Genomic DNA, 26,979 nt, shown 5'->3' on the forward strand with positions numbered 1-26,979 from the left:
AGGCATTAGTCTTTGTTTTTGGATAAACCTCGTGATTTCACAGCCACTGCAATCAAACAGAATGGTTTCCATTTTTTCAGGTAATACTAAAACTTAGGAAAGGGGAACAAGAAAAAATGGATACCACTCAAGCAGTCAGGCCTGGGGAGAAAATGGCAAAGAGAAAGAAACATTTTGCTGCTATTCTAAACACCTTTGAGTTTAATGACTTCCCAAAGACACAAAATCACTTTCTATTGCACTTTGAGCATACTCTTTGAGTCATGTAATAGATACTAAAACACTTGTGAATGTAGATAAACGCTTCCAGGTGGCTAACCCTGTGTGGCTATGGCTTTCTCCTGACATTTGACATTTCCAAAATCCATTCTTAAGGCTTTAAAAAAGACTAAAGAACTACCAAAGTAACACTGAACTACAGATATGAGAAAAGAGAGAAGCCAGACATTGATAAGCCTTATGAACCATGATCATGTTCGAGACTGATCTCAATTCAATTGTGATGAACCTATACATAGTGGGGTCAGACTTGATGAGAAGAAAGTAAGGAAACAAAAGGAAGTGAGACGAAAACTTCAATTGAAAGGGAAAAAAATAATCATGGTTCTTTGCAGAAAGAGACTGAGCAGCCACCCAGGGGCCCTCTTCCTTTCCTCTTTCATTAGAGTTCCTAGAATTGTAACATGCAGCGTACCATCATAGTGTAGTTTCTCGGTTTTGTTCTTCCCCACTTTTGTGCAGAAGCTTCAACTTGATGTTGTTATTGGCATGATGGATGGGTATGGCAGCCAACCTATCGCTTTTGCACTTGGATTGTAGGACCCTGAATGACTGTTTCTGGTCAGAAGCTTCATCTTACTGAGTCCTGAGGCCTGAGAATATCTGAAGATTACTTTTTACCTGCAATACAAATTATTAGTATAAATAAATAATGTTAGACTGTATAATCTCGTTCAAGAACATGAACTAAATGAGAAATAACTCTGTGGGGCAAAAGTCTGGCAAGTATTTACAGCTTTGATCGATAATCAAGTTCAATCTTACGGTTGCTTTAAATGAGATTTATGTCACCATAAAGTGGTTGGGAAGAAGTGAAAGTTATAACACCAAAAATAGCCATCATAAATGTAAATAGTTGTCTAAACAGTTAATAAAGTTATTTCTGTTGTTATTGTTGTACCTCTTTGGAACCATGACTTTCGAATTGCTTGGCGGATCTGTCGCTCATGTCGTTCTAAGAGTTCATCAATTCTATGTGATTGAGACAACAAAGGACCTGAAAATTCAACCTTGTCCCCTTCATCTTGGTAACCCTGTCAGAACAAACAATATATAATTTGATCAATATACAAATTCTAAAGAAATTGAAGTGATGATATCTACTGTTTTTGGTTTAGGGGCATAGATTAGAAATGAGTTATTTTTCCTTATTTTCGTCTAATTTTAACATGAAAATAAAGAGGATCCATTTACAAAAGCCATATTCATCTCTCAATCTCTTAGGGTATGAAAGGCACATTATGGAAGGCAGCTTCCTGTTTCGTTTTGGTAAGGAAGTTTATTGAAAACTCATCTGCTAAAGTAATCCAAGCTCAACGACAGTAATTACTTTCAGCTCATCGAGGTTCGAAATTTTATTAAAGTTTCAAGTTTTTTAGTTTTATATTGAATTCGAATCATTTTAAATCTAGTCGATTGACATAATTCTTCATGCAAAATTGAATTAAAACTGAAAAACTGATGTATGTGTAAATAAGTTTAAACTAGATGTCAAGAACAAAATTTTAATGTAATTTCTGGTTCTGATATTTACAGACATACCAAATTATTTCTCTTGACTGCCATTTCCTCTCTTTGATAAAGTGCCAATGATAGCTCTTGTGAGTGGTATCCATCAGAAGCATCAAATGAATCTGGGCGCTCAAACTGGCTCCATTGTTTCTGCATAGCATGCTTGGCAGCTTCATATGAATCTTGGCCTCTAGAATCAATGTGGCCTCCATATATTACATCCCCATTTTCATGTCGTTTTGAATCAAGATTATTTCTTGCATGAAATTGAGCACAAGGTTCTAAAGAATTATATACGTGACCTCTTGAGATAGATCTGCTGTATGAACTTATGGATGCATCATCTTTTCGTCTTTTGGCCCATGCAAAGCCACTTGATGTAGAAACTTGTAATGGACCAGAAAAAGGAATATCACCTTGGGATGAATGCTTTACATGGACAGCCTCTTCTAATGCATCAGTAGATAGATTTGACACTCCATCGCTGATAGTGGCATTTCTTTGCTTTGAGTTATGGACATGGTTACTATTAATTTTCTCAGAACCTCGATTTTGTGCAACAGTATCCTGCATGTAAAATAGATTGTATATAAATTTTTCTGGGTAACCATAAATACAAATACAGAGAGAGAGAAAGGGAGAGAAACCTCAACTGGTGCCAATTTACTTAGTCCATGGGGTTTTCTTATTGGCTTTCTTGTTTCAGGCCCACGAACTTTTCCACTTATCTTTTTCCTGAGAATTCATTGAAACATATTGAAGATGGTATCAAACAGTTTTAAGTGGTATATATGCGTGTATATGGTGGAATTTGCAGATGATCATCATTGTGTATGTACTATAGCATGCATGAGTTTACTACATATTCTCTAAAACCTGAAAAAGAAACAGATCAAGTAGCCAAATATCAATTGAACATTTCCATCTGTCAAGGAAGCAAATCATTCTGTCAGAAAATTTTCAATAATTGGGATAGCATTCAGGAGAGTACTAGGATCCAGCTTATTCATTTAAATGATATGATATCTTCCAAAACACAAGGAATGACTTACTTTTGATATGTCATCTAGCTGAAAATGAAAAAAGAAGGAAACTTTGGCAAAATATTGTGTGGATATCATATGCCACAGTTATTAAAATTTATTACACTCAATATAAAAGAAGCCAGAAACAACACGGTTCCAGGTTCAAGAAAGCTACCTAAATTAATGTCTCCGTACACATTTTAAAACAAAGTTCTTACCTCTTTGCCTCTTCACGATGTTTTGCATCAATCTCTTTGCTGGGTGGATATACTGGCAAGCTTGATGGATCACATGCATAAGGCTTAGTTGTGAAATACTGAAAATTTTAGATCAAGAATCAGAATATTGTAAATGACGCAAAAGAAAACCAATTAGAACTATAACACTGGGTATAAAACTGGATATTGCATTTGCAGTGTTTCTAAAGAAAATGCTACCAAATATATAAGACAACAAAGCCACATTATAACTTCATAACGATATGCAAGTGAGATAGAACTGAAACTTATAGGCAAGTTACTTCAGGCCCTGAGTTTATTAAGGATTTTAACTGGTGTCATTCCACATTAGTTAAGTTTGATTAGTTTTGTGCCTATTTGATGTCCTCATTATATCTTCCCTTATATGGATCTTTTTTGTTTGGTGCCTCTTTATGTCTGACACACATCCAACCATGTTAGAGGCGTTCGATATCAGACTTACAACATAGACACAAAAGGGGATATCAAGTACCACTGCTTCATAGTTGCCCCTTCTGTTAGATAATTAGTTGTTTGTTGCTCCAAATTTCTTGTCTATGTCGAAGGCCATTTGGTTCAATTGTTTGCACTGGACCTAAATTTAAGGGTGTTTAGTTTTGTTATTCTAAGTTTTTACTTAAATTTGGCCTTATATTCAAATTGGGTACTACATGTATAGTCAATTATTATTAGATTAGATGCTTAACAAGGGTGAACAACAAATTACAATTTCGAATGAGAAATGATCATGGTTCCTTTTTGCATAATTACCTCTGATGCAAGAGCGGAGGAAGCAGTCCCACGCTTGTACGGCTCCACTGAAAGCAAAGTTTCTATTAGATTCACAGCAGTGGCAGGTAAATCTTTAAAAGTCTCCCCAAGACAACTATCATAAGGTTGTTGTGGTTTGAATAGAGTTGCATGGGGAAGTCTGGACTTTTTCCAGTAATCGTCGGGTGGGGACCCGCAGAGCTTGAAAATTTTATGCAGTTGTTCAACCTGTACAGGAACAACATGCTTTCATTAGTCTCGGATATGTATACCAACAAGAAATCATCTTAAGAACCGCCAGAAAACAATGAAGAGATTGAAGTGAAGCAATGATCATCAGACATAGCACTCTCATAATCAAAAGATTGATACAGTAGCAACAATACTCAAAAGAATTACCCAATAAAAAGAAACATAGAACTGGCATTTCTAGAGACTCCTTTTGGCACCAATGCCGATTCCTAGTAAAATTTCCTACGCACCATGAAACTTGTTCTGTTCTTGCAATTTATCCTTTTCCTTATTATGAGGAATCAATTATTGTATAACGGCTCATCCCAGTAATACAGATCATTTCCACAGCAATTGTCCTTTTGTTTTCTTTTTAAAAGATTCTTAACTACTCTTTGTCGATATTAAAATTATTAAGATGAATATAATGTAAAAGGGATGTACTTTAGCAAGGTGCTAACCTCTGTTCTCCCTTGCAGGATAGGTTTACCAAGGAGAAGTTCAGCAAATACACAGCCAACACTCCAAAGATCCACAGCTGCAGTATATTCTGTAGAACCCAACAAAAGTTCTGGGGGACGGTACTATAAGGTTACAACACGGCTTGTCAAGGGTTGCTTGTGCCCAGAACCATAGAAGTTTGCCAAACCAAAATCAGCCATCTTTAGTATTCCTTCATTATTTACAAGGAGATTTGATCCTTTAATGTCCCGGTGCATTACACCCCGTGAATGGCAGTGATCAAGTCCAGAAAACAACTGCTTCACATAGCACTTAATCTACAAAACAAAATCAATATTCATTGTTAAAGATGCATGTTTCTATTTTATTAAGGCATATGCTTAGCTAATTTTTCTCAGCATTATAACACATTCACTTTTGGGTTTTAGCAAACAACTTTACGTTTTGGTACACCAATGACTTAAAAATTGTCCTCATCAACTTGTGTTCTATATGCATGCCATCATAGAACATTACACTAACCTTAGCCACAGAGGCAAAGTGAACAAACCTGTGACTCGCTGAACTTGATATCTGGACAAGACAAAAGTCCAGCGATATCATGTTCCATGTACTCAAATACAAGGTATATGTTACATGACATTCGGGAGGTAATTATCCCCTCCAATTTTATGATGTTTGGATGGTCAAGCCTTCGAAGAATCAGTATCTCTCTTGCCATGAATCGAACACTCTCAGGCTCAAAATTGTCAAACCGCACCTTCTTTAGAGCAACTATCTTCCCACTCTCAAGGTCTCGAGCACGGAACACAGTGCTATATGTACCTTGTCCTATCTGTTAAAGCAGTTGAAAATGGTACTATTACATCAAACATCAGGAACAGTATGACATTCCAAGACAATGTTGAGAAATTAGAAAATAGCAAAAGGTTAAAATAAATAAATAAAAAAACTCACAAGCCGAAAAAATAAACAATCACAGCCCATTTAGTTAGTTGATTTAGGAAAACAACACCTATCTGCCAACCTTCTAAACATAAAAGTTGCTTTGAGCTCCATAGCAGAAAGAAGCTTAACAAGTGATAGAAAGGTTAAAAATTCAAAGAAGTTTTAGAACTGAAGGGTTAAAAGCATCAAAATATATGCATGTAACATGCATGATTCAACAAGAATGCCTCTGCCAGCATGGCATGGAATCAAAGAACTTCCCTATTAGGCTATTATCAACAGTAAATAAATTCACTTCAACCAAATGCATGTACAAATTGCTCTATTTTTTAAAGCTCTGCTTGATCTCCAAAGGGTATATAACTGCAAGAATTATATGTAAAAAATTTTACCCTTAAAGTGAATTAAAAAAAAAAAGAAGAAACCAAAAACACACACATCAAGAAAATGACATAACAAAAATATTAAGAAGCAAAACAAAAAATAAAAAAAAGGGTAAATTTATTGGAAAACATGAAAGAAAAAGAAAAGAAATTCCAAACCTTCTCAAGCTTCTCAAAAGAGTCAACCTTAAGTGGAACCCAACCATGGATAGCTTCACCGGCGACGGCACTGAGCCAAGCAGGCCACCCGGCTGCCACGTGTTCACCTTCTATGTACTTTTGTAAATTCCCCAGCCTCAAACTCAACGAGTCGGATCTCGAACTCGCCCGACCAGACTCACCCAACTCGCTCCCACTCAGCGCAAAGCCACCAACCCCACCACCCAAATCACTCACACCCCCACTATTACTATTATTTTTCTTCTTCTTACTACCCCCACGGCCACTGCTCCTGTTCTTCTCAAGCTCCGAGAGCCCGACCCGAGACCGGCCAGAGTTGGTCCCAAAACTACCGGCACGCGCATTGTCACGTAAAGCGCCGGAGTGATCGACAGCAGGCGTCACTGACACCGCCTGCTTCGAACTCACACAACCCATCAATGGCCGTTGATCATATGATCAAGAAACAAAGATCCCAACTTTCTTTCTGGGTTTTCCTCTTTGGCGCCAACCCGACCCCAAAAATCACCAAACAATTGTGAGGTGAGTTTGCAAACTAAATTTCACGCTTTCAGCTTCTTCAGAGTTCAGCTTCTCTCTCTTCTTTCTACTGTAAAAAGAAACAGAACACAGAGCAAAAACGAAGCCTTTTTATACAATAAACATCCAACGATAGAATTTCTTTCTTTCGCTTTCATGTATTTGATGGGAAGCGACAATTACGCAAGATAGATTTTAATGTGGCAGCCAAACAAAACACTCTGAGGCTACCGAAATCAACGGAAAGATCGAAATGAAAAACCATTAATGATGTTTTTTCTTTTTTAATTTTTGGGGGAATTAATAACAATAAAACAAAATGTCACTACTCTTTTTGTTTGGGAGTTTTTATCCTTTGTTCTTGTTTCTGTCTGTGAAAAAAAAATTTTCGCTTGTGAACTCTGTTTCAATGGTTGGCTGAAAAGAAACTCTGTTTTAATGAAGTTTGTATGATTCTCTGTTTGTATTTGAGGAAACGAGTTCAAATAAAGCAGAAAAACCGGCTGCCACTTCACTACAAGTGGGATACCTTTTTATATTTTATATATTTTTTTCTTATTTTGATCTTGAAATAATAAATAATAAAATTATGTTTAAAAATAAAAATAATAATTATTTATTAGTGGATCATTTTTATTTTTGTTTTAGAATTTGAAAGATTAAGATTTCTTGGTTTTGTTTATTTAGAATTGTTGGGGGTCGTCGACCAAATTGTGTTTTTGTCTTCGAAAACATTGAAGTTTGAAATTAAATTTAATAATTTTAAAATAATATCATGATATGATAAGAAAATAATATAAATAAAAAATATAAAAATTATGTATTTTAAAAATTTAATAAAAATTATAAATAAATTAATAAAACAAAAAAAATATTTTATATTTTTATATTAATATAAATTATAATACATAATTTTTATTTAAAATATAATAAAAATATATAATTTATAAATATTTTATACAATATAAATATGTAAATATATAAACTATAATATTGAAATGTTGGATTCACATTCTTTAATAAAATATATGCAAGGAAACTTGTTACATCTACTATTAGTAGGCAATAGGCATATGATTTGAATCTTAATTTTTTATATAATTTACATTTATATCTTTAATTTTTTAATTTAATAATAAAAAATATTTTTTAAAAAATCAAGATTGAGGTTCGATCCCGACCTCTCCTCTTTTCTGGTATTATGGGCTTTGTCTTCTTAAAATATTAAAAAATTCACAATTACAAAAGTATTTTTAATTTTATATAAAAAATCATAATAAAAAATGAACAATTATATATTTTAAAATTTAAATTTATTAAATATATTTTTATAAACAATTGATAAATTTATTTGGTTACTTGGGACTTGATTTTCCATGTGAGATAAGTTTATAGTTTTTTAATTTGTATTATTTTTTGGTTTTTTTTTTTTTTTGGAAAGAAAAATTATTTTATGTATATGGTTGAGAATTGAGATGGAAATGGAGAAGAATAATAATTGTGGGAATGGAGTTTTGAATTTTGTGCTACGTAATGAGTGGGGGATAAGGAATGGGAGAAAGGAACATGTACTACGAAGGAAAGGAAGACCCCTAATTCCTTTTCAGCTACGTCACGTGAAGAGAGAGAAAACACAAAAAAAATTCATTTCACTAAAGAAGATATTGAATTTGAAGGAAAAATAAAGCAAAAATTAATTTAACTTAGTCAGGCTTTATATGATAAATGATGAGATTAAAAATAATAATAATAATTATTATTATTATGATTAAAAAATTTAATAATAAATTTATAATAAATAAATTTAATTAAAATTAATATTTAAATTTAATTAAAAATATAATGAATTCAATGATACCGTATTAAAAGTGTGATATAATTCAAATAAGTACTTAATTTGATCACTTTTACTTCCCACAATTTTCTCTACATCTAATGTTTTGTTTACTTTTTTTTTTAATAATTTAAAATATAATACAATGATATAATATAAAAAAATAAAAATAAAAATATTTAAAATTTTAATATTAATTGTATATAAATTTAATAAAATAGAATTTTTTTTATATTTTAATATAAACACAAATTACATGAATTATAATTATAATTTTCATATAAATATGATATGAATATATAAATTTTAATATTTATATAATTCAAATATAAATACATAAATAATCAAATTTAATTTTTCCCCCCTCTTTTTTATATCATTGCTTCTTTTTTTCCTATATTATTAAAAATAAAAAGTGGGTCCAATGATTTTTGAGTTGGGAAGCCTAAATCAAAGACCGAAACAAAGTATCTCCCCCACCTCTATGCTGAACAGTGAGAGATTTTTAAATTTTATTCAATATTTTTTTTTCAAGTCCCTTCAAGTAAATTTTTTAATTCTAAATTATAACAAAGGCCAAAGCCAATCCCAAATCCCTAAATATCTTGTTTGTAAGTTTGACATTGATCATTTAATTTTTTTTTATTCCTTTCTTCAAAAATGTAAACTACTTTATTTAGAGTGTTGGATGCTCCATAATGGTGGGGAGTTCACATTTGATGATTATGAAAGCTCTTCCTTTTTTTTTTTTTTTTTGCCCTTTTGATGTTGGGAGTTGGGACCACTCTTGTCTGGGCAGGATTGGTGATGATTACTTAAAAGATTAATATAATAGTACCAAATAAATTTCTGGAGTGCATTAATATTATTAAAATTAAAATCTTATATTTATTAAAAATTATTTTTTAAAATAATAATATAAATCAATAGAATTAAAAATCAAATTCGGGAATGTGGGAAGCTTATTTTTTTCTAAAGAATGTTTGATTAATAGAATATCATATCCCAACTTGACTTTTAAGTCATGGATCTAACAATAAGCTAGACTTGTTTATAAGCTAAGTTGAATTGGGTTTGAATCGAGTTTATTATGATATTTTAATATTTTAAGTAAATTTAAATTTAGTTCAATTTGATTTTTTGAATCTTATTTTTTATTTAAATATATTTTTACATATAATAATAAAATTTATATTAGTCTAAAATATTAGTATTTAAAATTGAGAAAAGATTTTTTTTTTTTGTAAATTATTAGTTAATTAATTTAACTAATTTTGATTGAATTTATAAATTATTTGGGTTTAGATCTAATTTAATTTTAAAAAATTAAAATTAAAATATTTTTTTTTATAAAATTTTTTTTTATCATATTATAAGTAATAAAATAAATAATCATTGTCTATTATGAAAAAATAAAACAAATGTGTTTTATCCTATTATGATTTTCAAGGCAGGTTGAACTTGAACCTTAAATGCTAAAATTTAAACCCGATCTTAATTTTTTATCGGGTATTATTTATTTGTTTAAACTTATTTAATGGATTTAATATTTATATCTAAGTCTTTCAAAATTTTAGATGAACTTTTGGATTCAAGCAAATCATCTGGTCCATGAACATGTCTACAATAAGCTAGTTTAGCATTCCTTTTACAATTAAAAAATTTTAAATTAAAAAAATACATTTAAAAAATATGATAAAAAATATAATTAAAAAATTTACGAGTGAATTTAAAAATATGACATGAGTTTATGTTATTACATATGTGAACTTAATAGTTTTCTTATTTAGAATCATATGGACATATGATATACATTTAAATATACTTCTAAAGTTTAAAAGTTCTACCTTAATAATTTTATAATTATATATAGAACATAATGAGTAATGGGTGTTGGTTCAAGTATTTAAAAAGATATATAATTTTATTATTTGGGATCGAATATATTAAAAGATTATAAGAAGATAACATTTTATAAATTCATCAGATTCAACGTAAATAAATTTACTTAGACTAACACAAAATAAAATTATATTAAACAAAACTCAAAAATTTTTTATCGTTCAAAAAAATATAAAAAAAGCACATACTAAATCTCACAATAACCTAAACTTAGAAAATTTTAAGATCTAATTAGTACTACCATAAGGACACTGCCTACAATCTTGTGCAATTATAAAATTATTTAGGTCACTTTGTGACTTTGAAAGATTTCATGAACTATAAACAAAACAGTGTTAAAAGTTTGGTAGGGTTTTGCATCCCCAAAAAACCAGGCTTTGAGCCTATATAAGAAAGAAAAATGCATGTTTTGTCATCATCAAACTGGCCTCTCTCAAAAGAAAGAAAGAAAGAAAGAAATTATGTCCTTTGGATTCATCAAATGAAAAAGAAATATTAGAGATTGTGGTCCTCTCTTCTCAAAGAAAATATATGAAAATTGAAAGGAATTTGGGAATAGCAAAAGGCAAATGGCAATGGCAATGGCAATGGCAATGGCAATGGCATCTTCTCCATTTGCATGCAGTTTTAAGAATTCAACTCATCATTGCAGATTTAAATAAAAAATGTAAAAACAAATACTTTTAAGATCAGTGGAATTTTACTATTTTTAGTCAGATAAATGAAAAAAAAAATATATATATATATATGAAATTTATTATTATTATTGATCAATTTGCATGTGAGCTGCCATATCCAATCAATCTCCCATGGTAAAAAAAAAAGGCACTCAATTGCACTCATGCACAAAAAAAATAAATATTTTATGATTTTGTCATATAGAAAAGGAAAAACCCTTTTAGAAAAGTGTAATTATACACATTTTTTTTTACCAATAAAGCAATCACAAAAACTTAACAGTAATCTTTTGATTAAATTCCCCTTTTAAAGATTGTTTATCTTTCTCTCTTTTTTTTTTAATCTTCTGTTGCTTTGTGGGAAGAACATCAAACAATGTTTCATTAGAGACATTTTAATCTACCTTTTGATATGGTTTTTATTGAACAAATTCATGTTAGTGGTATCACATGAGAGCTTTTTTAGTGGAAAATAAAATTATTCATATGTTAAAACTATGAAAAAAAAATCAAATGTGAATGAACAAAATGTTTGATAAACAAATTATGAATAAATTTAATTTTTGTTCGTCCATCAAATTTAATAAACGACTACAATTAATATTTCAAGATTTATTAATTCAATAATCAGATAAAAAGTTTAGCAAAATTTCTTTATGTTTGATTATTTACAATCAAGAATATAAATGAATAAAACGTTCGACGAACAGTTAATAAACATATTTTTTTATTCATTTTATTAAATTTAATAAATGATTATGAATAATATTTTAAAATTCATCAATTAAATAAATCAATCAAAAACATAATATTTGAAGTTTTTATTTTTATTTATTTTTCCTCTTAAACCTATTGCAACTGAGTAACCATAGGCAAACTATATAGTAAGGTAGATTTTGTAAATGCAAGAGACAAAACAGGGTTTGAGTTTAAAGAAGCTAATCATGTGGTTGGTTTGTGTTTAGTGCTTTGTTTTGGGGCCTTATGATTGAAGAACACTGTTTCATATACATTTTGTTTCAATTGGAAAAACCCTTTATTAAAAAAAAAAAAGAAAACCAACTAAAAGCAGCAATATCAAATTTAATATATGATATTAGAGTTTTTGAATCAAACAAGAAAAAAAAAGAGTGATGAGTGAATTAAGTCAAGAGTAGGTCAAGTGGTGTCATAATCCAAATCATGGCATAACAACTTTGCTCTAAAATGAATATTTTCCATCAACTTTCTATGCTAACTGTTTAGTTTGGTAATGACATTTATATTTGCATTCATTAACAGAGATGGAAGCACCTATACAATAGGAGCTTTTCCTAGCCATACATGATAAAAGATATCATTAAGAAAAATTAAGGGAAGACATCTCCATGGTTAGAGTTTGAAATTTTCCAACCTTAAAGATATCAAATTTAAATTTTGAGGTGGGAGAGGGTTATTTTCAATTGTATAGTTCAAGTTTTCAATATTAACAACTATGTACGTAATCCTTAATATAAATCGAGATGTTGTGAAAATACATTATAATAAATATAGAGATTTTAATTTATATTTATGAAATTTTTTTAACTAAAATCATAAAAATTTTAAATTAAAGTGAATAATATTTTATAAATTTAATGTGAATTTTTACGGTTATAATATATATGTAAAAATAAAAAAATAAAAAAAAAACTAAATTTCTCACTCTTATCATGTTACTCCACTATGATTTGGTCAATACATTATGCTTGAAAACAATAAAATTTACACTTATGAAGGAGTTATATTTTGTTTGCCAGCTTAGGCAGTTGTTATTATTATTAACAATCATTACTAATGAATTTTTCAACCCTCAAAATGGGGATTTAATTAAACTCTCTCTCACTTTCATTGCATTTTATTAATCAAAGTGCATATTGAAGAGAATGAGGCCAGTGGCCACTTTGGTGGTGTGGTTGGTTGAAGTGGGGAGTCTACCTTTTCCATCCACTTACAGACATTTTCTTCTTCTTTTTCAATGAGAATCAATCAAGACAGCATCCGATAGACATGTTTTGTCAGTCAATATCCAATGAACTATGAAGCATTTGTCAACTTTTTCTACTAATCTTATGCCAAGTTGTTTCTGTCATGTATTGGGAGCTAGGTATGACTTTTTGCAGCTCTTCTGGAAAGAATGATTTTTCAACTTTCAGTGGGAAAATTTTGGAACATTCAACATTTTAAAACCAACTGTCGAATTAATTGATGTTTTTCGGGCATTCACTAGGGCAGATGCAAGTCCTTTTCAAAGATCTAACAAAGAAGCACCAGCCTCAAGCAAGCTGAAGTTTGAGGGCTTAAGACTCCAAATGATGAACCTGAAAAAGCTGAGATAGTCAATTTACGACTGTTCACAAGAGTGTTAGACTTTTAGTTCCGGTAATCAGGATTCAAATCCAGATAAAATCGAAGAACAAAGAGCTGAGAGAATTCAGCTGAGAGCATATTCAAGGCTGATGGTTGATTTATGGTATCATGCTATCATGCCTTTAAGATAAAACTTGGGCAGCAAGGCATCGGAAACTAGTTCAATGAGCTCAATCATTCCTTCTCCATTTTTCTCTGTTCTTTTTCCAAGTCAAGACAATGGAGTTATCCCCAACTCAATTAAACCCTGTTTTACGTTAGAAATATGAAACATTGAAGCACAATTCGACCCACCTTTGACAAAGCAACACTGCCACACGAAATACATGGAAAAAGAAATGAAAATGGCATCTCATTATGTCAAAGTATAATCAAGGATGTGATACACATGTTCAATTAATGGCCCCAACGATTCGGGGATATTCAATTTCAGTTAACATTCCTATCAAATGACCATATGCTTTCAGCATCTTGCACAAGATCAGAAATACAGAATGAAAAACAGGTAGCTTAAAATCTTCCTAAGATTCCGGCATCAACTTATAGCCCTTGCTTGCTATACAGATTCTTTATCAAACGGCAATTTGCATGCAGCCAAGTTGTCTTTTGATTTGTATTGTCCAAGCATTTCAGCAACAGTTCTGCAACGACAATGATTACCAGGCCGGATTACATCCCCATAAACAGCCATTTCGATAATCGCAAGCTCCTAATCTACAAGTTGTAAAAAGTACATTTGGATTTAGGTAAATACTTCAAAACTGAAATGATAAATTTTATATAACAAAAAATAGAGATATGAAACCACTATTTAACAAAATGGTTATTCCAAGAAAATTTTCAATAGGGGGTAAGGTAAGAACTGCCTATTTTATGCTTAAGGAAAGAAAGGGTGAGGTTCAGAAGTTGAGGCAAACCTGAATGGTGAACAAGAGGTCATTGTTGGCTTAGATCAAAATATCCTAACTGGACAGGTCAATGTTATAGGCTAACCTTGTAAACATAAACCACTAAGTACCATTAACCATTATAGTGACCAATGAGGGGGGGAACCAAACTACTTATTGCTGCAACCACAAAAACTGCAAATTAATGGTTTGTTGTGAAACATGTTGTCTAAGTACTAAGACACTTATGTACCCTTGCTAGTCAAAAGAAAAGTTTTAAAACAAGTTAATGCATTTTAATAGGATACTGCTTGACTTTACCTAGAACAAAATTAATGGAACCAAAGTTTCAACTGTTAAAATTTTTTGTTAAAGTAAATTTCTACTTGGGTTATCTCCAAGATTAAGGATTGTCATCCAAGACGTTCTCAACTTGCTATGGTGTGCTAGAATTCCTGTCCTAGAGAATGGAGGAACAGTCATCCACAAGGATACCATCATCAACGGTTGATGGGTACATACAGAGATGCTCAGGAACAAAGGACGTGCTGATTTAGCAAAAATTCGATTATCAGTGACAGCAAGAGAAGGCATTTGAAATCCATTAAGAGTAGTATGGCACCTAAAATAAAGCAGTGCCAGCAGTTAATCCTTCTTCATCACAATTCACAAGTCAGTGGATGTTTTGTAAACCTGTCACTAAACCAATTAGAAAGACAAAACCTTTCCTAGAATTTTAAAAATAGAGACTATTATCAGAACACTGATGTTTCCCAAAATAACTTCTTGTTTTCAGAGGTTTCTACCTACATTTGCTACCTGAAAACCAGTGTTTTACAGGAAAGCACCAGACTGGGCATTTAATAAGCAACTGTTGCTTTCACCAGATAAACAGAGATCCCTGATCTGACTCAATCTTAGGTTCCCTGAATTAGAATGATACCAAACTCATAATACGAGGATCAAAGATGATCTTTCCATAAGGCTGTCCTCGTCCTATATCATGATCTTTCTGGAGGTCAACAGATTACCGGAGACTTTTATCCCTTCAAATTGATCAAAATCTGGCAACTTCAACAGATCACAGTAATGGATGTTTGAGTCAGAAATCTTTAGTTTTTTTTTTTCTTTTAAAATTAAATTCAAAGTTATTCCTGCTGAACATGAAACAACTGAAAACAAAATGAACCAAAATGGCAAGTTAGAGGTCCATTCTTGAGACTCTTGACAAACTATGAAACTAAAGAATAAGAAAAAGAAGAAGACACCTTTCGAGAAGGGAACAATATGGTCATATTGGAAGGAGAGGCAACCTTGGCAGTTACAGAAACGTTTGCAGACGATGTTGCCAGCACTGTTTCTGCATCGGCCCAGCACTTGCTTTTTGCCTCTCTTCTTCTCCATTGCCACTACGAGAACGACGAGGCAAAGACGAGGATGAACTCATCCTTTCCGACTCAAACATTTTTTTACTAACATTGTTTGATTATTTTCTACATATTTTACTGTCATTATTTTATTTAAATCCAATACTCTTTAAATTGTTCTAATATCGAGATTTCAAATTTAAAAGAAACAAACAATTAAAATGTTAACAATATATTTTATCCATTTCTTTTAGTAGAAAATATTTTTATCATTTTTTTATTATATCTAAAATAACACAAATAAAGGAGTAATTTTATTTATTTATTGAATTTAACGGTAAGAGATTTTTGCGTTTCATTCAATACATTCTCTCTTTAATCAATTCAAGCAAGCTTATGTATCCTGAAATTAAGGAATTTATTAGTTATTACTATATTATTATTATTATTATTATTATTATTATTATTATTATTAATTGCAAACTTTACTTATTTTCTTAAAAATTCAAAGACTAGGCATCCCTTAAAAAAAAAATTCAAGTTTTAACTTTTGAGTATTATTGTCTATTTATTTATTTAAAATAATATTAACAACGATGTGATTTGCTATTATAATAAAAATTTGATCTTAAATTTTGATTAAAAAAAAGGTTAAACATCTTACCTTTTATTGTAAATAAAATTGTAATTTTTTTATTTTTCTATAACTATAATCTTAATTTTTTAAAATTAATTAAATTTTCAATTAAAATAACTTTTAAGTTGTTAATATTTTATAAAAAAATCTAAATGAAATAACGAAATTTATGACTTTTGTTTACGCATATTATACTACATAACAAATGCTAATACTCCACCATTCCAATTAAGCATTTTTTTATTAATTTAAAAAATTTATGATTATAATTACAGAAAAAATAAAAAAATATTTTTTTATTTATACAAAATAAAAAATAAAAAACTTGATTTTATTTTATTAAAATTATGTATTTAAGTATGAAACCTATGGTAAAATGTTACTCTTAATAATTATTCTAATTATGATTCAGCATACTCAAATACTTGAAGACAATTTTGGGACGCCAATGCTTCGGCCCATTAAAACCTTTTTTTCTGATAAGAAAAAATCTGAAAATAAATAAGCTATTCAATCCCCAGAGAAAATATATCATACTCGATACCTGATAATCTAAATCAAATAAATAAAATATACCGTACTTAATACTTGATAACTTAAAATAAATAATTACAAATTATATATTTGAGATAACTTTAACAAATGATCCATTAAAAATAAAAATGTGAGTTAAAAAATTGTAAATTAAACATTGTAAAAATTCAAGAAACTGTGTAAAACTTAAAATTGAACCGAAGATTTTAAAACCATTTGACACAAAAATTGTAATTCATTTCAATCATGATTATGGGGATGAGGCACATTTGGAAAAATAAAAAAAATAAAAAAAAGTTTATTCAAAATTTTATTTTGATATACTTTTTTCGTCCACAAAATTGATAAATTCATTAATAATTTTTTATGTATATATTATAAATAAAGCAAAGTTTTTTTTTTTTTTTTTTTTGTGAATTACAAAGAAAAGCTTGAAGGAAAAGGACTTGAAAAGATAACAGTAAACCATAGCACAAACTAATAGTAATTATGTGTTTTTCGTATCCAGACCAAGCATAAAAACCCATCCAAACAAACCGAGTCTTGGAGAGGGAAGCTATTAAAGGTCTTACGAAAATCTTTCCATTTAAAATTGCAATAACAGGCTGCATATCAATCAATCTCAAACTACTTTGGACCAATATCCTTGAGAGCGCAGATCTGTTCCTCCCCCATTGCAGACATAACAGACACAACCAGGTCTTTCCCTTCAGCAAAACCATCCTTGATCTGCAGAGTCACCAAAAGATGTTATTGCAGCAACAGAAACATGAATGCAAAATATAACTATCAGTATGACGATTCAGAAAAGCGATTACATATATATATATTGACCTCACATCAATTACTAATCATGAGACTTGCAAACATATAAGCAAATGGTAAAATGAGAATGAGTTGAATAGAATCGGAATAAAAACAGAAGAGTAAACAGTTTCAGCTTGTTTAAACATGAGAAAAGGACTATATTCCACCATTGGAATATGGGATTCAATCAGGATCACCATGTCAAGAGGCTAGGATATCAAAAAAAGACAGTGTGAAATCAATAAAATATAAACCTTGCTTTTTTACCAAAACAAATAAGGCTACTCAATAGGAAAAGAGCCATCAGCCATATGTCAAAAAAAATATAAAAAGTAGTTAAAGGACCTGTTTCAACAAGTTGTCATCAGTTGGGAGCCTCAGATCATCTTTAGTGTCTCCACTTTCAGTCAGCAAACTCACCTGAAATGTTTAACTAGTTAAGAAGAAAAGCACAGATACGGGAGTACACACAAGCAAATGAACTTACAAATCCATCCTCAGAAATGTCAATCAACTGATAGTCAGTACGATTAACATGTGGAACCTATTAAGACACAAACAAAAAAATTCATTAACGCCATAACAAATTAAAGTTAAAACCGAGAATAAGAAAACAATAACAATTTGCGAAGTAAGTTATTTCATACATCACAGTTGTGGGAAGAGGGAACAATATCTTCCAGCTTCTTAGCAGTGAAAATGTCAATTCCAACAAAGTGACACTTAGCATGACCATGCTTCCCAGTCTTGGAGGTGGAAACTTCAACAACCTGGGGCACGCAACACAACAACAATCAAGTGAGCTAAAATTGCAAATTATTGTAAAACCTTGTTTAGCATTGCTGTTGAACATAACTTTTGCATTCAAAAGCTGCTTTCGACCCAGACACAATCCTAAACAGCAAAAAAATTTTGGCTTTTCAGTTTAAAAGCTTGGTATCCTAACAAAAAACTAAAAAAAAAATTGTGTTTGAGATAAAAAAACACTTTATTATTCTTATATTTCTAATATTTTATTATTTTATATATCTTTTTAGACATTTCAATTACTCACAACACTTTTTCACAGCAACACCAAACACTTAAAATTTCTAACCACGCTTTTCTCAACGCGCTTCTTAAACGCACCTTTTCCAACCCAAACTTTTTTCAACCGTAACAGAATGCTAAACTAGCCCTAAATAGATAGCAATAATCCATCCGGTGTGAATCAACAGTCAAACCATCAACCACTAATTCATCACATGTCAATACATGTCATCAGATTGCTCATGATAAGAAGATTAATTGTTGTTTGTTTTTTATTACATTTCCTAATTTGCTTTTACTTCATCAAAAGTTAAAAAAAAATTAAAAATGCAAAATCATATTCGATTCTTAATTCTTTTAATTTTTCAACAATTGTATAGATTTCAATTATCGAAACATTAAAATTAATTAAGCAAAAAAGCAACAGATCTGAACCATCAAAATATCAACAAGAAATTATAAATAAATCAAAATCCTAAATAAAAAAAAAGACAATTCTCAGTTTATTTTGAGAATAATATCAAACATATCCAAACAAATAAATTACAGAGAAACAAATAAATTACGAAAGACCTTGCAGGGACGGGCCTTGATGACGATGTAGCCGTTTTTACGGATGGTACCAGCCTGTTGAGGGTAGGTTTTGGAGGCACCGGCATCAGCCTTGGATTCGAAATGGTGTTCCTCGTCCGACATTTCAGGGTTTCAAATTTTCTTTTTTTCTTTTTTGTGTGTTTGGCAAAAGCTGAAAATGGAGGCGGCGCAGATAGGAAGAGATACGGTTTTGATATCTTTTAATAGTTAGGAATTAGGGTTTTCAATTTTATTCGTCGTTATCCTTTGTCCGAGTAAAGGTGGGTCTCAGGGCCTTTCTTCCCCGTTGCTTTTTAGCGGTGATTGGATTACGATAAATGGACGGGAGAGGAAAATTCTGGATGGATAATGAGGAATATGCTGTCTGCGATACCTTTTAATTGGGCTTTTGATTTGTTTTTTTTAACATAAATTTAATAATTTTAAATATGATATAAAAAAATATATAAAAATAATATAATTTAAAATTTTAATAAAAATTATACGAAGAAGTAGATTTTTGGATAGATAATGAGAAATATGCTGTTGCAATACTGGGCATTAGCTGGACTTGTGCCCATGTTTTTTTTTTTCTTTTATTTTTTCATCCATTCTCTTTTTTCTTTGAGGCAAAGTTGATATTTTTAAATATGATATGAAATTATATTTAAAAATATATATATATAATGTAATTTAAAATTTTAATAAAATTATATGAAAACACTGTTTTTAAGATTGGCCATACTAATTTTTGCATATATAACACATGTGGAAAGCAATAATTGTACGAATAGGGGGAGAAAACACTGTTTTTAAGATTGGCCATACTAATTTTTGCATGATAAGTTAGCAGTACCAAGCTTAAAATTCTTTTACTTTAACAGCGTCAACCTTTGCAGACGTGACTCTCACGTAATTTATGTATTTATATTACGTAAAATAATAATAATTCATAAAATTATATTATATTTTATATAAAAATTAAATATTATAATATATTGATACAAAAATATAAAATATATATTTTTTATTTTTATTAAATTAATTTATAAATTTTATTACTTTTATATCTTTTTATTTATTTTATTTTTATATTATATTATTATATCATATTTTAAATAGTAAAGGGTCCGTCCATAATTTCCAAAACATTAGAGATGATAATTCACGTTTAGTAGGGATGGGTTTTTATTCATTCCAAATTCGGTTTAATTTTATATATTTAATATTTAAATTTAATTTAAAATAATATTAAAATATTACTTTTATATTTAAATTTAACTTGATTTATATATGTATAAAATAATAATTAATTTAATTTAATTCAATTCAAAATTAATAAAAAAAATTTTAATATAAATATTTTTAAAAATTTATCTTATAAGACCAACCACAATTTCGGATTAGATTGTCGACCTTAAAAATACTGTTTCCTGTCTCCCGTCCTCTACATTAAAACCATCCAATATGGTTACCAAAAATTCGAATCCAGCAACAATTACTATTTCTTCGTTTAAACGACACAAATTGTCTGTCTAACGGCATACTCCAACTTTTGGAGTTTAAAATTAAGCTCGTTTTGAATCTGATCTGATTTTATGTATTATTAAATTTAAACTCGATTTTATTTGAATTTTTTTTATTTTTTCATACACGAACTTTAATTCGATCCGAAATTAATAAAATATTATTTTTTAAATATAAATATTTTAAAATATCATTATATAAATATATATAAATAAAAAATTAAATAATTAATTAAAAAATAATTTTTTATTTAATATCGAATCGAATCAGATTTATTTAAAATTCAACCCGACCCAAAATCTAAATTAAAAAAAAATTAACCTCATAAAATCAGATCAAAATTCATAAAAAAACAGATTAGATTACCGGCCCTATTTAAAACCTTATTTTACACAGTACAAAAGTTAGAACCCAAAATTTGGCAGGCCTGCTTTCTCCCTTGCAGTGGGAATTTAAAACTTAAGTCTGTTTATTAGACTTGCTGCTCAAATTCGGGCGAAGTTTATTTGCTCTATACTAGACTTCAGGCTCTTTATAGGAGGCCCATTCCTTTGCTTCATGTCAAAAAAAATTATTGGAAATGACTGTATTTAACATGCTCTGAATAGTCTTCAGGCTGAGGTTTTCTCCCCTTCCTCTCTTATTGCAGGCTCCATTCCTCTTAAAATAAAAAAAAAATGCTTTGAATAGAATTTCAAGCCTAGATCAATTATATGTTATTACAATTAGTATTTAAAAATTATGAATTTAAAAAAATTTATGCTTGTAATATTTTTCTCAATCAAACAAATATAAAAATTACAAAATTAAATTAAAAATTAAAAAAAGAATTTCAACGTTCTTAAATTATATTAAAAAAGAAAAAAAAATAATTAAAAACTAAAAAGAAATTAGACATGAGACAATCTCTTAATTTCATTTACAAAGTTAAAAAATCATTCTAAAACAAACTCAATTTTATTTTAGATGTTAAAGAATCTAACATATTACCCACTTACCACGAACAAATGCTTACCCTCTTCAATTACTTCTATTAACCATTTTCATCAACAATTCAATATTTTTTTCCCAAAAAAAAAAAAAAATGCTTAACTTGAGGGTTAAAAAATTTCCAAAGCATGGGTTGGAATAAAATTGAGTGATAGGTCAAGTCGTCTAAATCTAAATAAAAATTTGAAAATTAAGAATGTGGGTTATTTTTTTCTCCTTAAGTTCCTTATTTTCCATTTTTGACTTGTTTGCTATCACTCAATATTTTCTTGGTCTTTGCTCCCAAATTTCAAAAGGAATTAAGTCGTTGCTGCCCATGAGCAACCATTTTTTTTTTTCCAAAAGCTACTGCAGATCGGATCATGGAAGTATTTTTTTCTACGACGGAATTAGTTTCACATGAAATCTAAAATTTAATTTAATTGAATTATATAATTATTTTTAAAATTAAAGTGACATTGGTCAAAGTTTTTATCAAACTCCATTTCTTTAACATTGAAAATCATGATTATATTCCTTATTATGTACGAATAACGTTGAACAATCGCAAGCCTAAACTTGATCAAACAAATTTTTTTTTTTACAAAATTTAAATGGTTATTGTTAGATATATAAAACTTCACTAAGCTAAAATGTTTAAATTCAACAATTCCGGTGGCATTGCAAAGTGTAAACATAAAAATAAAATTAATCAACGCTTGTTGATCTGGACGATAAGAAATTCGATTTTTTTAAAATAAAATTTTAATTTTGAGTCTTGTGAATGAAAAAACAAGTTTGAGAGAATTTATTCAATTCGACTCGACTTTGAATTAATCAAGATCCAAAGTGACTATTGCACGTTGAAAAGTCTTAGATAAAAAAAATCAAAAAAATAAAATTGAGAGGGTTATATTTTATTTTTCTAAAAAATGAAACAAGGGTCATTTTTTATTTTTTGGAAAAAAACCTTGGCCCTGGTAGAATTTAAGCTTAATCTTATATTTGAACGATTTTGAAAATACAATTTCTCATAATGATACCAAAATATTATCACAAAAATAAAATTTTCGTTGTACGTAAAATTATATTTCTTTTGTCCTAATTTATTTGGTTAGTATTGGTTTTTATGGAATTTAAAATAATTTCATAATTTTTTATTTAAAATTATCTAAAATCAAATTTAATTATTAAAATTAAAATTTTAATATTAATATTAATATATTATTGACAAACTCATAAATTTAATTTGGTGTGAGGAGACCGTAGAAGTTTAATTAGACAAAAACTCTTGATTCAGAAATTTTAGAAGATCAAAAGCTCAATATTTTCCACACGTGCTCAAATGATGTGGCTTCTCCTTTATTTATTTATTTTTTTAAGATTATTTTGAATATTTTATATTTTATCTATTAAATTTTTTAAAAATATTATTTTAGATATTTATATTTTATGATTTATTTTTTTATATAATATCAAATGCAATAATTTAAAATCATCTAAAATCAAAATACTTTAATAATTTTCTCATCATAATAATTCATAATGATTTTAAAATAATATGAAATAAAAAATTCAATTGTATTTAGAATGAATTATGATTTTGTAAGCATAATTTTTTTGTTTAAAATTATTAAAAATTAAATAGTATTGACAAACTCACAATTTTAATTTGGTGTGAGGAGATTGTGATAGTTTAATTAGACAAAAACTCTAGTTTCATAAATTTTAGAAGACCAAAAGGTCAATATTTCCACACGTGCTCAAATGATGTGACTTATCCTTTATTTATTTCTTAAAAAAATAAAAATTTCTTTTTAAAAATTTATGTAGAAATTTTTGGTGCATTTGGTGGGCACCAATGGCCTAGAAAAAGCTTTTGTGGCTTGTGCACAAGCCAAATGGAGGTGAAAGATAAAATGGTATTAGTGTTTGCTGACTATATAAGAATAATTAAGCAAAATTTAATCAATCTAATCAAGTTGAATTTTGACTAAATCATATTATGGGCCCTTTAAACTTAGCCTTTAAGACTATAAAATTTTGAATCATGCACATTAAACATAAGTTTAATCAAGGTTTTTGTTTTGTACAAGTTTGTTCATATCTACTCATAATTGTCTTGCCCTTTTTCATTGTTTGCTCTTAGTTAGTCTAATTTGGCTTTGACTGATTAACATATTAATCAATGTATCTTAATTTGGCTATGACTTAAAAGCCTAAAAATCCAGTAACTTTTTGGTTTATTTTAGTGTGTGTATATATATATATATATATATATATATATAGATGAGAAAATTTTTGATAAAATAATTTAGATAAAATTTATGAATTTTTTTATTAAAATGATTAAATAAAAATTAAAATATAAAATCCAAATGAATAGATTTAAAGATTTTTTTTTACATAAATTAAGTATGTAATGTTTAAAAATTTTTAAATTTTGATACATTTTTAGATAAGTATTTTTATTAAAAATTTTGATAGAATTTTAGTATTTTATCATTGATTAAGTACTAATTAAATTTGAATTATAAATGATATTTTTATTTTTATTTTTTTACATATTATTAATCTTGTCATTTAATTTTATTAATTTATTGGTTTGAGTTTTTTATTGAAATTTTAATTAAATCATTTTTAAAAAAATTTTCACCTAAACAATTTCATCTAAATCTTACCTATTTAGGCTAAAGATAATTCTTTTCGATCACATAAATTTAATTTCATTTAATTCAGAATTTCTACAAGACCTTCAACAAAATTGTTAATTATTAATTAGTGTGCATCTCATTAGAGATTTTTTCTTAAAAAATAAAAGTATCCAACTATTTAAAAAATTTTTTTTATTAAATCAACAAACATTAATCAAATTAATTTAAATTTGATAAACAAAAGCTAATTTTGAGAGAGTTTTCAAACAAAAGAAAAAAAAATTGTCAAGGGAGTTATAACATGAAACAAAATGTATGGTCTCATTTGTCTTTACTTATGGAAAGATCAATTTTTTATCCAAGAAAATAAATGAAAATTCGTCTTCAGCTGCTTGGTCTAATGCCTCTTTGAATGACAAAAAAATAATAATAATAATAAATGGAAATTCTAATATTTATTTATGTGTGCTCGTGTTGTGGACTATTTTTTTTTCTTTCGGTGGACTAAATAAAAATAAAAAATGTAGTAAATTGACATTTGATTTCTAAAATAAATAGGAATTTCGCTGTTTTTCTGATAAAAATTTTGTTTATTCTTCTTTTGGATGGATCATTTTTAACAAAAATAAAAACTTAAAAGTGATTTGATTAATCCCTAGTGAGAGAAATAAACTCAAAGAGAAAATTTTAGGTGAAATTTCCCATTTTAAAAATTATTTAAAATAACCCATGTCTTTATAATTATTGATGACTTGTATAGGATTAATTACACCTCTAATATTGAATCAATAATTTGAGAATATAAAGAGATTTTTATAAAAAAAATAAAAAAAAAATCAATTTTATAAGATCTAATCATATCAAATGTTGTTATAGTGAAAAAATAAAACAATCAATAGCGTGATTTATTAATAAAATGTTAAATTTTTTATTTTAAAATTTAAATTATATTAACGTTAAATACCATAAAAAACAAATAAGAAAAACCCTAAATATAATTAGGCAAATAATTATGCATTAATTATTCAATAAAATTGTGCTTGTATTTTGACAAAGCAGCTTGTGAGAGGATATGGATTGTGAGATTTTTTTTTAAATTTTCTTCTAGTTTTATAATGGGATTCTTTTAATAAATACATAAAAAGAAAATTTTTTTTTAGCTTTTATAAAGTCTTAACTTGATTTATTTCATTTTATAAAAAAAAATCCAAAGAAATGCATTAATTTTTAACTATATAAAATTTAAGTAATCAATAAGGAGCAAGAAGTGATAAAACCACCCCAACAAATCTTATTGTTCTAATAATTACAAAATGCTTGACAAAACAAAGCCTTGGTTTCACTTTGATTTTCTTATGCAAAAAGGATAATTACTAATTGCATGAGAATGATTTCTTTGTCCTAAAGTCAAATCCATAAACATTTCTTAAATATAAGGTTGCCATTTGTCATTTGAAAATTTTATCTTCTTCATCTTCTTTCAGCCAAAGGGGCCCTTTGAAGAAAATTGACTAATTAATTGGCAACAAAAAAATATATCAACATCAGCCTCTTGAAAACAAAGACAAAGTGGTTGAGTCAGATTTTGTCATTTATGTACTTAGGCAATTGCAAAGGGTTAAGGGATTTTGAGGGCAAATTGTCCCTTTGACTTGTTACTATTTATGCTATGGACACTATACATTGAAAATAATGGCTACCATTTGTGTGCTTTTCTTGTGACTTAATATATATATATATATATATATATATATATATTACATTTGTGGGTCATGGATCATGATTCATTCTCCATTTCCCATCTCATAAATTTTAATTTCGAAACTTTTAAATTGGAATCAATGTTGAAATATCCTTTCACGTATTTTTTTAAATTGAAATTAAATTTTTTAATACAAAAAATATCGTAATCTATAAAAAATATATATATATATAGTGAGATTTGAATTCTAAACTTATTGAATGTCGTATCTTAAAGGTGATTATATGAATCAACTGAATTAAATTTTAATAAAATAAAATAATTTACTTTTTAGACTTATATCATTCATCGATTTATTTTAATTAGTAACAAGGGTTTATGTGATAATGATGAATGCTATGTATTTGCACACGTTGTAATGAAAATAAAAAAAAAAATCATCATAGTTTTGCGTATATTAAGCTTTAAATTTATAATAATTGAAGATAATAAAGTGATTTAAATATAAATTTATATATATTTAGCATAATTTATATAAAGTGCTAATTATAAGTCATCTCAGCATAATTGAAATGGTTGGGCATATAAATAAATAGCTAGAGGAGAAATTCTTTGTGTTAAAGGGTAAAAAAAAAAAAAAAAAGCAAACCACTAGACTATACTTAATAAAATGACTTAATTTAATGTGTCATAAAAATGAAGGGGGATCAATACAAAGAAATGAACACTTTTTTCGCGTTGTTTTATTAAAAAAATATTATCAATTTTCAAAACATGAAAATGGTAACAATGTTTTAAAAATAAACGTTGTTGTTTGTTATCGTAAAATGCCGCTAACATATAAATTAAAAAAAAATTAAAAATAGAGCTCATTGCATTCATCAAGGATTGAACTTGTAATTATTATATAATATACTCAACTGTCCAAAGCAAAAACAAATTT

The 26,979-nt window shown here is 28.3% G+C and overlaps 2 protein-coding genes and 1 pseudogene across 3 annotated transcripts; all 3 read right to left on the bottom strand.

Moving 5' to 3' along the window:
* Window positions 1–1,809: 1,809 nt before the first annotated feature.
* On the bottom strand, window positions 1,810–6,957 carry LOC111283899 (protein IMPAIRED IN BABA-INDUCED STERILITY 1-like; annotated as a pseudogene). Its single transcript, XR_016329329.1, has 7 exons — window positions 6,010–6,957; window positions 5,070–5,354; window positions 4,519–4,836; window positions 3,827–4,054; window positions 3,035–3,132; window positions 2,439–2,526; window positions 1,810–2,358 (listed from the first exon to the last, which is right to left on the bottom strand). The product of XR_016329329.1 is annotated as a protein IMPAIRED IN BABA-INDUCED STERILITY 1-like (transcript).
* Window positions 6,958–13,673: 6,716 nt separating this feature from the next.
* Window positions 13,674–16,227, bottom strand: LOC111275041 (uncharacterized). The gene is made up of 4 exons (XM_089745762.1): window positions 15,506–16,227; window positions 15,076–15,163; window positions 14,760–14,859; window positions 13,674–14,059 (listed from the first exon to the last, which is right to left on the bottom strand). Exons 1-4 carry the CDS (start codon window positions 15,639–15,641, stop codon window positions 13,907–13,909), a joined length of 477 nt encoding a protein of 158 aa, XP_089601888.1. The 5' UTR covers window positions 15,642–16,227; the 3' UTR covers window positions 13,674–13,906.
* A 994-nt stretch (window positions 16,228–17,221) lies between these two features.
* Window positions 17,222–19,562, bottom strand: LOC111283911 (eukaryotic translation initiation factor 5A-2-like). The gene is made up of 5 exons (XM_022872590.2): window positions 19,185–19,562; window positions 18,230–18,352; window positions 18,070–18,126; window positions 17,928–18,002; window positions 17,222–17,504 (listed from the first exon to the last, which is right to left on the bottom strand). Exons 1-5 carry the CDS (start codon window positions 19,305–19,307, stop codon window positions 17,403–17,405), a joined length of 480 nt encoding a protein of 159 aa, XP_022728325.1. The 5' UTR covers window positions 19,308–19,562; the 3' UTR covers window positions 17,222–17,402.
* Window positions 19,563–26,979: the final 7,417 nt, after the last annotated feature.

The sequence above is a fragment of the Durio zibethinus genome, chromosome 17 (assembly GCF_047325235.1).
Source record: "Durio zibethinus cultivar Kanyao isolate XHJ-2024 chromosome 17, ASM4732523v1, whole genome shotgun sequence".
NCBI classification, from domain to species: domain Eukaryota; kingdom Viridiplantae; phylum Streptophyta; class Magnoliopsida; order Malvales; family Malvaceae; genus Durio; species Durio zibethinus.

What these genes read in the sequence shown, in the direction of transcription:
- LOC111275041 (XM_089745762.1), bottom strand. Translation starts at nt 15,641, where the DNA reads ATGGAGAAGAAGAGAGGCAAAAAGCAAGTGCTGGGCCGATGCAGAAAC. An exon ending in TATTGTTCCCTTCTCGAAAG is followed by an intron (nt 15,164 to 15,505) that starts GTGTCTTCTTCT and finishes ATTCTAATTCAG; the next exon opens with GGAACCTAAGATTGAGTCAG. An exon ending in CTTTGTTCCTGAGCATCTCT is followed by an intron (nt 14,060 to 14,759) that starts GTATGTACCCAT and finishes CTTGTAGATTAG; the next exon opens with GAGCTTGCGATTATCGAAAT.
- LOC111283911 (XM_022872590.2), bottom strand. Translation starts at nt 19,307, where the DNA reads ATGTCGGACGAGGAACACCATTTCGAATCCAAGGCTGATGCCGGTGCC. An exon ending in CCTCTTCCCACAACTGTGAT is followed by an intron (nt 18,127 to 18,229) that starts GTATGAAATAAC and finishes GTGTCTTAATAG; the next exon opens with GTTCCACATGTTAATCGTAC. An exon ending in ATGACAACTTGTTGAAACAG is followed by an intron (nt 17,505 to 17,927) that starts GTCCTTTAACTA and finishes GTGACTCTGCAG; the next exon opens with ATCAAGGATGGTTTTGCTGA.